Source organism: Pseudophryne corroboree, chromosome 3 (genome assembly GCF_028390025.1).
Source record: "Pseudophryne corroboree isolate aPseCor3 chromosome 3, aPseCor3.hap2, whole genome shotgun sequence".
NCBI lineage: Eukaryota > Metazoa > Chordata > Amphibia > Anura > Myobatrachidae > Pseudophryne > Pseudophryne corroboree.
This window is the reverse complement of record NC_086446.1, coordinates 186,773,832-186,785,741: the sequence shown is the minus strand read 5'-3', so window position 1 is coordinate 186,785,741 and position 11,910 is coordinate 186,773,832. Positions and strand designations below refer to the sequence as shown.

General features: G+C 41.0%; 1 protein-coding gene across 3 annotated transcripts; it reads right to left on the bottom strand.

Annotated features, from left to right (window-relative positions):
* Positions 1-2,146: 2,146 nt before the first annotated feature.
* On the bottom strand, positions 2,147-11,190 carry RPS24 (ribosomal protein S24). Of its 3 annotated transcripts, XM_063958708.1 has the most exons (7): positions 11,142-11,190; positions 9,519-9,584; positions 8,153-8,362; positions 7,322-7,432; positions 6,353-6,365; positions 2,793-2,817; positions 2,147-2,227 (listed from the first exon to the last, which is right to left on the bottom strand). In XM_063958708.1, exons 1-5 carry the CDS (start codon positions 11,142-11,144, stop codon positions 6,360-6,362), a joined length of 396 nt encoding a protein of 131 aa, XP_063814778.1. In that variant the 5' UTR covers positions 11,145-11,190; the 3' UTR covers positions 2,147-2,227; positions 2,793-2,817; positions 6,353-6,359. The 3 variants fall into 3 exon arrangements, with proteins under 3 accessions (XP_063814778.1, XP_063814779.1, XP_063814777.1); XM_063958709.1 differs by lacking the exon at positions 6,353-6,365; XM_063958707.1 differs by lacking the exons at positions 2,793-2,817; positions 6,353-6,365.
* Between the last annotated feature and the right edge of the window lie 720 nt (positions 11,191-11,910).

Below are 11,910 nucleotides of genomic sequence, written 5' to 3'. Positions count from 1 at the left end.
TGTAAGCAGCACACACCCTGAATATTGCTTAGCCGAAGGAGTCTGGGTTGACCTCTACCTAATGTTCATGTAAGGAGTATTCTGAACATCTGTTTTTGATTTGTGTTTTTTTTGCATAAAATATCCCTGGAAGTGGACTTGCATAAGAACTTTCCAGTTTGAAGAGTTTGGACTACCATTTATTTTCTGCGCCATCTGAGGTTTTTTCCAAATCTTCTTTGTGTATATGTTTATATGGTGTGTTAGGTGACACCTGGAGAATACCTGGGTTGGCTGCAGTGAGAGAGCGCAGGAACATATCTTAAATATCAATTTTTCAAGCATGGAATGTGTATTTGAATGACTAGCGTAAGAGACAAATAAACCTTTATGTGTCTTACACAATCATCTATGTAAGCATACATGCACACGCTTATGCCAATACGTACACACATTTAGACTGTGGGGTGTTTTTATATCTGGGAATAAACCACAGATACAGTTATTATGGAGATGCTTTTATGTGCCTACTAACCACAGTGCTCATGGAAGCATTTTTACATAACATCCTGGGTGATAACCTTATAGAATTCACACCTGTATTCAATTAAAAACGGTGAATTCCATTAATTTTATCACATTGATGTTATCTACAAAACACTGAAATCTACTGTATTCAGACCCTTATTTTTCCCCTTTTATACGATGTGGTTCAGAAAGATAATCACATGGTGGGTTCACACACTGGCAGACTTATCGCAGGCAGGGTGTGTACCAGTGATATGGCTGAATGTCGCTCAGACATATCATGTTAATCCTGCAGCACAGCAAACATTGGACAGATGACTGGTAATTGTATATGCACTTACTTATCGTCAGAAAGGTCTGAACCGTTGGTCTAGTGTGTACCCAGCTTAAGAAAACAGGAAGGAAAAAAAAAAGAAAAAAAGAAAAAGGATGACCCTGAGGAAGGATTCATTTCGGTCACTAGCACCAGGTTGAACTTTACCACTATACTATCATATATACTAACAGTGGAGCACAGAATTTCCACAAAGTGCGAATTCATATATCCTTTGACAGAAGAGATTGTGAAGACTGCAGGCACACTGCAGTAATCGGTATTATAAATTGGACTACTGTCCATGGGAACAGTTGAACAAACCATGAAACTAGAGGCACACCAGTGTTTTGGGCTCTTTATCGTGTAGATTCAGAGGGAAGTCACATAGAATGGGGCACAGGATCTACTATTAAGCATATTCCAGTCATTGGTCATTTGTTGCAGGTTGCACACAACAAAGAATATACATAAGTCACAGCTCTGGCATACACACAGCTCTCGAACACAAACAAAAAAGGAAAAATGCGTGAGGTGCATTTACACCAGTCAGACAAACAGCAGCTTTCATCAATCTGAGACACGACTATACAGATACAGTAATGATTGTGTACTGTAGTTGTGCCAGTGTTTACGTCAACTCGAAGATGTTGCTGAACATGGATGACTGGTGTCCAATTATCAAATAGTATAGTGGGATTTAATAATTAAAACTAGGAACTCAATCTATAACAATTTGAGTAGAATGTATTGCGTTAAGCAAGATTTCTTTTCACCAACTTACTGTAGGAAACCGGGTGTAGTCTGCAGAAAGTCACATTTTCATATCTGGGGCAAAGTACCAATACAAGAGACCTCACTATAGCCAAACATTGCTGTATTTTTCTTATTTCTGCCTAATGTGAGGAGTGGCCTCCAATTTAACTTTCTGTGACACATGCATACTAGCAATCAAGCTAAAGCAACTGGGTTTGGATCTTTCCAGTTTTCCCAACGATTGGAGCAGCAAGGGACTGCACATTGACTGTAAAAGCATTACTTAATCTACATAATGCCACATATCAAATATAAAGTATTTTCAATAGCACCACATTAGCGCCAAGCAACAAATTTACAAACTACTATACAACTTCAAGCAGGTCAGTTTGTCTCAGCTGCTTATATCTGGAACACCATTTCACTGTTTCGACACCAACTGGTCAATGGAGCGGCAGTACATACGAATCCCAACGTGACCTATGCTTTCCTAAGAGGTGGAGTACCACTTTGAAGTACACTGTTCTAGTGCAATAAATGATATACAAAAAGACACTGAAGAGCAAGACACCGATTTTTATCATTTTTATTACAAGATCGTAGATTGTAGTACAGTTTTCAGGAAGACCATCCCTGGATGCATTAATCCTTCTGTAAAATAAAATACATGAATTTAAGAAGCACGTTACAGATTTTTCTTTTCTTAAACATGCTAATCAAGACAGTCAAGGTTTCTCAACCCGTGTTACACATATCCCTAGGGGCATTTACAACCAGATTTTAAAGTTTCATGAATAAAGGGAGAATTTTAATAATTAAAGATTTGACACATTTATACACGTTAGGGGCTTTTGGCATAAATGAACAGGATATGCTGAAACAAAGGAATACTTGGTACACCTTTGCTACAAGGTAGTAGTCCAAAAAGGTTGAGAAATCTTGATGTTTATAATGCACCGATTAAGTTGATTGCTGATCTTAGAAAAACAAAATAATCACTTGAGATTTGTATAAGAGACAAAATTAAAAAGCTAAAGCAAGTGCAAGGCAGTGTACAAACAGTGATTTCATCCGATTCATTTCTATATCTACAAGCAGCTGTTTGCTAGTATCAACACAACACTGCAGACTATTTGAGGGCAAAAATCAAAATAATGATCTACAGTAGAATAAATGTAATTTCCATGCAGCCATGCTTATAACTATGGAGGTGTACCTGTGAGAACTAGCCCCAAAGCTCACTGAGAAAGGCAAGAACACAGGGTAAGAGAAAACATTAGAAAGTAATTTCACTGAAAACTAATTACAGTACATACAGGTAAAACCATAGAATGAAAAGAAAATCGCCCTCCCCCCATGAAAATTAGGTTACTAATAAAACACAGCATCAAATGTGATTAACAACTGAAAATGTAGTATGAAGAGACATCTACCCATACACACACCAGCATATGGGTGCCTTTTCGAACATAAGTGTTGGAGATAGTCATCACTCTAGCAGTTGCCAAATTAACCTTATGGCCTTCACAATCCCCCAAAGTCACTTGCAAAAATTAGACATCATATCAGCTAAAATAAATGAACATTCTGCATAATAACATCCAAAGTTTGTTACAGGAATCAAAACTATGTACAAGAGGATTTGGAGAAGGAAAGTGTAGAAAAGCAACAAACTCCAATTAAAAGCAGGAAGACTCAAACAAAAAAAGGGCAAGAATTCAAGTGTTTTTGCACGCACTACCATCTGTCTAAAATAACGCAGCGATAACCGTTTTGGCCAATAGATCTCAAGTGATTGGCCACCCATTACATTTTGGGCATGCTGACGAATTGTGCACAAAGAAACTTTTCGCACACTCCAGCTCGCCACCTCAGGAAGGTGTGAGCAGAAAGGTATTGCACCTAGTGGGCAAAATACAGTAGCTCCCTTGGTCGATGTTGTCCAAAAAAAAAAAAAAACACAAGTTAAATTACCTCTGAAATCTGCAAGCTTTTCAAAACTTGTTTTTTTAATTAACAGAAAAAGTCAAATGTGTACTTTATCTTGCTTTTCCAAATGAAAGTACATTTACTTTGCGTTCAATTTGTGTCAAATTTCTGTGATTTTGACACTCCTCACAACACAAAAACCAAGTACCTTGCACTCATCTCATATGCAAATAGGTGGTATTCAATTACAGACGAAGGGGGCGAATTGCCATTGCGTTTAAGTGCTATGAAGGCAGCCCCGATTCGCCCCCTTCACCTACAATTGATCTCAACCAACGGGGTGGAGAGCACCTAATTGAATTACCCCAAAGGTGTCCAAGAAACATTTAAAAATGTTTACTTGAATATGCATAAAAGCAATGTTGTTAATAAAAAGTTTTAAAAAGCAAATCTGCAAGTACAAAACACCATTACAAAACAATAGTGCAAAGTTTAAAGGTTCACTTTTTATGCAAAACATGCAACATTGTTACAGTGTAAAAGTCTGCCTGCCTGGTTTACCATTAGTATCTTAACCCTGCAACTGATATACAGCAGCTGAGATCTAACGTATGGGTACATAACATATATACAACTGGAGTTAATTACCTTTTAATAGAGTCATTTAGAGTTATGCTGGGTACACAGACAAAAAGGGCGACTGGCCATCGCACCTACCGAGCAGGCGATAAGATAAGCTATGTGCACTTACCGATCAGCAGCTCAACAAGTTGGGCATTTAAATTTCTTGCCCACTTGTTAGATCAGTGTCTGTAGTCCCTGTGGGTGTAGTAAGAAATGCCGGCGGCTGGGATCCCGACCGCCAGCATACAAGCAGCTGGGCGAGCGCAAATGAGCCCCTTGCAGGCTTCGCTCGCCATGCTGCAGGCACGGTGGCGCACTAAGATATTTATTCTCTCTCCAGGGGGGTCGTGGACCCCCAAGAGGGAGAATAGTTTTCGGTATGCTGGGTGTCGGGACTCCGGCGCCGGGATCCCAACAGCCGGCATACTGAATACCACCCGTCCCTGCATTAGGCTGGGTGCACATCTCAACAAAGTTGTTCATATATACATCATTATCATAGTAACCAAAAGATATCTTTTCCGAGTATATCGAACAATTAATCTTTTACTCTGTAACCCTTTTGCGCAGTCAGCTGGTTGTCCGTACACACTAGCATATGTAGCCATTGTAGTCATCAGCTGTGCAGTAGGGCCGACCAGATACATCTGAATGTCGTTCAGACATATCTTCTGTACACACAGATGCTCTACGTAGGCAGATTAAGAGTGCAAATCTGCACCTGGGCAAACCATGATGAAACGCAAGGTGTTTTGAGCTTTTATGTACCATCTTGCATTTCACAAACATTGCTTTTTAAAGCTGCCAATCACCCGTGTCATATCCCAGAGCATTTGAAAAACTCTCTCCAATAATATAGTGTGGGATAAACACAGAAGGAAACCATTATAACCTTTAATGAAAGGGTTACAAGATGAAATACAGTAGCTAATAAATTCATAGACATTTTTGTAATTCAAGAAACAACTAAGTAGAAATCAGGACAATTATACCATAAACAAACCGCTCATCTATGTGAAGAGGGCGATGACCAAACTAACCCTTTGGAAATTAAGAAAAAAAAAAAAAAGGAAGATCGAATCCATGGGTTGTGAATTCACCTACCAGGCCAAAAAACAAAACCCCCCTAACACACATAGAAGAATCTACCCTACAACAGCTATTCTATATAAATACACCGTGTTAATGTGTAAACTCTTGCATCAGTTCAATAGTGCTTCAGTATGTCTTAGGAAAACTTGTGTATTCTAAGGAACAATAAACCGAACATATATTATACATATTGTGAGTCTCCTCATAGATATGTGAGGTAAGCAGTTAAAATACCACCCATCGGGATCCCGGCTGTCTCAATACAGACGCCGGGATCCCGACAGGGGTACTATACCGCCCCCAAAATACTGGCGATTCCCCTTCTGTGGGCGTTCACATTGCGCTTGCCCCCTGCCAGCATCGGTTTACTGACTCTGCATCCCGTACCGACCCCATATGTGACGTGTATATAAAGACAGCCCTGTGCCTCCTACCATTTCAATGTTTTCTTGCAGTATCCTTATGATGCATTAAAGGAAGGGCATTGTGCCACATAACTCAGTAATTTAGTTAGTATGCCCACAATATCCTCTGTAGAAAATCCAACATTGAAGCATTTTCTATGGGTATAAGACTTTGGTATAATTTGATAAACTACACTTAACACTTAATATGCTTTACAAGTCCTTTCTTCCATAAACTAGCAAAGAATGATAGTTTGCATATTATAGGCCCTACACACTGGCCGATTTTTTTAAAGATATGAACGATCTCGTTCATAAATGAACGAGAACTCGTTCATATCTTTCAGTGTGGAGGCTCCAGCGATGAACGATGCGCGGCCCCGCGCTCGTTCATCGCTGGTCCCCCGTCAGCTGTGCATGCAGGCCAATATGAATGATCTCGTCCATATTTGCCTGCACTTCAATGCAGCCGGGTGACGGGGGGAGTGAAGAAACTTCACTCCCCCCGTCACTGCCCCTCCGCCGCCGGGTCGCTCATCGGCCGTATCCGCCGTTAGGCAGCAGATCGGCCAGTGTGTAAGGCCCATTAGTCTTATTATTATTATTGTTATTATAATAATACCATCAATTCTAATGTGAGCTATAAAATGAAGCTTAACACTGAGACATGCAGCAGTATGGGGTGCACAAGGTTTCCACAGCGATCACACTCATGCAGTCACTGTACCTGCTGATCATTTCTGAAGGATTCCAAGAAAGTGTGAAACAGAAGAGTAGAGATCATCAACACAGAGAAAAGACACCAAATACTCTATAGCAGTGTTATCCCCACCCCAGTCCTCAAGGAACCCAAACAATGCATGTTTTACAGATCTAGCTGGAACACTGGTGTGTTAACCGACTAACAATAGAACTACAGATGGTACTAATGTTTATTTTTCCAGGGGATACCTTGAAGACGTACTATTAGGGTTCCATGAGGACAGAGTTTGAGATTGACTGCTCTATAGCAAGTGACAGTAACTTGGTTCTACTACAATGCTACAAGCAGTTACACCACAAACCCAGGTGTGTTTTCTCACTGTTCTGGTAAGTGCATTAAAATAAATCATTGATACCAGCATAATGTATTAACTGGTCAGGAAACATGAAAACTTTTATTTTGTTTAAACACTTCAGAATATTTCCTTTAGGCTCTCCATGTATGTAATAAATGTATTCTAATGCACTACTGCAACCAGCTTTGCTGGTTTCTGCCAAGTAACATTCTTACCCATAAGCCTTTGTGGCATTCTCCAACGCTGCAGACAAAGGCTATGTGCAGCAATAGGGGTGTTAGGGGCAGGCAGCTCTGCAAGTGCCAGTCTCCAAGGACAGAAAGAAAGAAAACACAGACCACCAGCAATCCTCCTGGGGACTTTGGTAGATTTCATAAAGTTAACTGTTTGATTGCTGTAGTAATAGCCTGTCATCCTTTCACCATTTACAGATTGTCCTACTCAAACTTGAAATAACCAGCACATTCTCAATATGTTATATGTCTCACTAATCTGACAGCTTCTAGCAAAGCTAACCTATGACCACCTTTACCTTCTGATGTCCAAATGCGCGAGAATGATTGGGATGACAGAGACAGGAGCGGTTATTAGAGTTACATGACTTTAGCAGAGACTCCACTGCCATGTCAGGCGCTTACCTTTTTGCCAGCACCCACGCTTGCTTTGGCTGTACCCCTGACTTTCTTCATTCTGTTCTTCCTTTCTTTGCGCTGTTTCCTGGAAGTCTTCTTCTTCTCATATAGGCCATGCTATAAGGAGAGAACATACATTTTTAAAGCAACAGACTAAAGCAAATGCTCATTACTAGTCCAACAACACTCAAGCCTGAACCTAAGAGCCACTGACAGCTCACCATACTCATTCTAACAACTCAATCTGGTCAGTTACTACAGAGATAAAAGAACAATAGGCATCCAGGGAGAAATAACGCTGTACTCAGGACTGTATGCAACAACTGAGGAAAGCACTCATTAACACCTTATGGAGTATTATGAAACCATAAAGCACATAATGCCAGACATACAAGACTCGAGACTCCTCAGGTACATTTCAATTCTTATCAATGTGCATTTTTGAGCATGCGCACGTGTGGGGTGCGAGGCAAAATTAGCAGCGTTTGTGGCCTACACACGCATCCTTTTGGATAGGGATACCAACACCAAAAAGGAATGCAGTCTAGTCATGAATAGGGAATAGGATAAATTGGAAATTTTCATTCAATTTTTTAGCTGATCCCATGTTTACCAGCCACTGATTACGTTAAAGTAGGAGCAGTTATGCATAATCAAACTTCTCGCAAAAGGACTGCTACAGTGAGAGCCTATCTGTACACAGCCCGTTACCTAGAGGACTGCCAGCTAGCAAATCTTATTTCACCAATTCCACATAGATATAGGAAAAGATACCATACTATATACAGAAGGCACTGTAAACTCCTTTAAGGCTGAAAAAGTGTCAAGTCCAATTACCCTGGCCAGTCTGTGCTTGGGTTCATTTTTCTTTGCGTAGTCTAAGGAATCGTAGATCATGCCAAATCCAGTGGTTTTGCCACCACCAAAGTGAGTCCTGAAACCGAATACAAAGATCACATCTGGGGTAGTCTTGTACATTTTGGCCAGCTTCTCCCTGATTTCAGTCTTAGGAACAGTGGCTTTTCCAGGATGAAGGACATCTATGACCTGCAAAAGTAACACATTAACATTATGACAGCAACAGTCGACAAACAATATAACGGATACTGCGAGACCTATTTTAGGGGGCTTGTGGGTTAAAAAAAAAAAAAAAAAAAAAAAAAAAAAAAAAGGGACAGAGGGGAAGAGAAGGTAGGTGGTGTGGCTAGAACCACCAATGAGAAAAAAGGGAAAGAAAATTATTGCAAAAGGATAAGTACACATTTAAAAAGGGGGAGGGGCAAGCTAAATCAGTTTAGACAAAACACCCATTTTTAAAGTTGTATGCCAGCTATAAACTTTGCTTTCTTAAGATTTGTGTAGTTAACTCAGAACGGATTCATTCTTTCCACATACCATTAACATTAAAAAGGCAAAAATACATCAACTGGGAAATCATAAAAAGCTATACAGATTTGACAAGCGCTACATCAGCATTGGTATGTACACAAGACAATTTAATAAAGGCGATAACTAACAAAATCTCCAAACATACTGGCAGAATTACACTTAGGGGGACATGTACTAAGCAGTGATAAAAGTGGAGAAGTGACCCATGGCAACCAATCAGCGTTGACGTAACATTTAGAATTTGCATACTATAAACGTATACAGAGTAGCTGATTGCTTGCCATGGGCAATCAGCTACTCTGTATACATTTATAGTATGCAAGTTCTAAACGTTACGTCAATGCTGATTGGTTGCTATGGGCCACTTCTCAACTGGCTCATTTCTCCACTTTTATCACTGCTTAGTACAGTGTTTTTCAACCACTGTGCAGTGGCACACTAGTGTGTCCTGAGCAGTCTCCAGATGTGCCGCAATAGAAGCAGAGCCAGGCCTATCAGTGTTTTGCCACTAGTGAGGCCCTGGAACGATCAATACTGGTGGGTTTAGTGGTTGCAGGGCCAGTTCTAATTTTGGGCCGGCCAGTGTTGGGCTCTTCTGGCTTAGGCGTTACCTATGGAGAAGCTGCGACATGACATCCTAGGACACGCAACTGCACCATGCATCACCATTATACTTGAGTGTGCCTTGGCAATATTTAAATCTAGCTCAGTGTGCCGAGAGTTGTAAAAGGTTGAAAATCTCTGGCTTAGTACATGTCCCCCTAAATCTTATTCGTGTTTTTTTGGACTGAATAGAACTGGGAACGTTCTTTACCATTTGCTTTCTCTGGAGAAGTCTGTTGGTCATAAACTTCCGGGTTCTTATGGTGACGCTGTCATTCTGAAAATAAATATATATATTTTGCATCATGGGTTGAAACCACACTTATTTGTATATCCTTCAAATGCATTTGCTGTTACTAAGGCTGGGATTTGTGTTTTAAAACTAATAATTTTTGTACCAGAGGCAGGAAGGGCATGCGCACTATAGGGCTCACTTTAACTTAATAGGTAGCGCAGTGCAGCAAACGCACGTCATAAACAGCAGCTGAGATTTACTCAAAATGCTTTTTCAAAACTGAACAGCAAACATCACACCCTGTGCACAACGTCATGAGTGGGTGAAAAGGTAAAGTTGCTGGATCTCAATGCAGAACCTCTGGTAAACTCCAACTGAATAGTAACACATTAGGAGTATAAATACTATTATGAGCAATAATGGTGTCATTTTTCAGGTGAATGCTGCTAAAAAGCAGAACATTAGGTTACATTATGGGAAAGGTGTATTGCATTGGAAGTGAGGTTTTATATGAGTTACAAGTGGTTTAGCTTGTTTTTACAACTTAATATAAACTTGTTTAAAACCACAAAAACCATCAGGTATTTTATTGTACCCAAAATAATGTAAAGACTTTATTTCCCTGGACACTTGCTAGCTATCATTTGTGTGGCAAAATAAAGGCCTATACTTTGCTCATGACCACTAACATCCTTTTAGGAGGAATTCAATTGTTCGCCAGCAGGTGTTGCTCTGTTCTGGCGCAAACAGCTGCCACTGTCTGCATTTCTGCTAGCTGTATCCTGAAGTGGCAAGCAGATAGGTCACTTCTAGCACACAAGCATCACACCCAGAACTTTAGTGCGGTTTAGCCATTTTATGCAGCACTTCCGGGGCACAACCAGCACGCAAAAAAAACAAAAAAACAATTGAATAGCCCCCCCCCCCCAATCTCCAGTCACTTTAGACAGGCGATTGGGACACAAGTGAATCACCCTGTTTATCTGCTCTTATTTGGGATCAGGATAATTTCTCCACTTTCCTACACTAAACACAGGTCATATGGCGTATAATGAAATAGAAGACATCACCACAATGCCCCAAGACTCGTCATTTACACGTGAATTACACAAATTACTGGGAGCACACGCAATAAGAAAAACAAGCTACGAGTAAAGCGAATATTAAGGGTTCAGGGAAACTAAACTAAACCCACTAAAACTCAATTAAATGCTCAACATGAGAGAAGCAAGAAACCTGCAGAGGGGCCAAGGATAAGACATGGTGCCACACAAGAAGCCAAACACCTTGCTGCCCTATCACAGGACATAGCCTCAGCGCCCAGGCACGGCTGCAGGAGACGGCGCCTGTGGGAGTTATAGCAGAGTCAGGCGTGGGACCCGGAGTCGCTAGGGGCTCAGGCTGCACAGCGCACTAGGCCTCCAGCACCGGAGCTCATACACTGTTATGTATATACCGCTACCCGCGGCTTAGAAATCACCCCACTAGCCATTGCAGAGGTGCCCTGAGAACGTGCTATAATACACCCCTGCCCTCTCCAGATCGGGATGACACAGATAGCCCACAGATTACAGCGGGCTCTCGGGCAGCGGCACTCACCATCTTGGCGGCGTCTCTCAGGGAGGAAGGAAAGAAAGAGCGAGCATCCCGCAGCCAATCATAACGCCGGCAGCTGGGGAAAAGGGCGTTGCTACGTCGTCCAATCAGAAAGCAAGGACTGGATGAGTGAGCGGTCAATCATATGCATAGGCAGTAGGTAGCGTATCTTTTCTAGTGCAGCAGTGGTTCTCAAAGTCAAACTCGGTCCTCAGGACCCCATATAGTTCACGGTTTCCAGGTCACCAGGCAGCTGCACTGTGTATCACCAACTGTCACATTTTACCAGCTGTCACATTTTAAAAATCTACAGGTGACCTGCAAAACATAAACCGTGTGTGGTCCTGAGGACCGAGTTTGAGAACCTGTGCTCTAGTGCCTAACATAATCAGCGTGCAGCCACGGCGCTCCATGACCCCCATAACGGCAGGGTTGTGTGTCATTTACATGATATAGAGAGAAATAATTGTATGTTTTCCATATCAGTATATTAGTAATACACATATAGGGATGCTCCATCCACGAGTAAACGTTTAAGGAGAAGTAAAAAGAGGCAAGCTGTGAGCATCTATGCAGTTGCCACAAATCAGAAACAGTCCTACTGGAAAAAAAGGCAATCAAAATATATTATAATTATTTTTATTATTATTGGTATTACTATTAATTAATTAATTAATTTATTTATTATTATTTTTACTGTAAAATAAAGCTATTGATAGTATAACTGCAGCCTGGCGCTATGCCTGAGGGTGGCGCTGTGCCATCAGCTGCG

What these genes read in the sequence shown, in the direction of transcription:
- RPS24 (XM_063958707.1), bottom strand. An exon ending in TTCTCCAGAGAAAGCAAATG is followed by an intron (nt 8,363 to 9,518) that starts GTAAAGAACGTT and finishes TTACTTTTGCAG; the next exon opens with GTCATAGATGTCCTTCATCC. An exon ending in CCAAGCACAGACTGGCCAGG is followed by an intron (nt 7,433 to 8,152) that starts GTAATTGGACTT and finishes CTCTCCTTATAG; the next exon opens with CATGGCCTATATGAGAAGAA.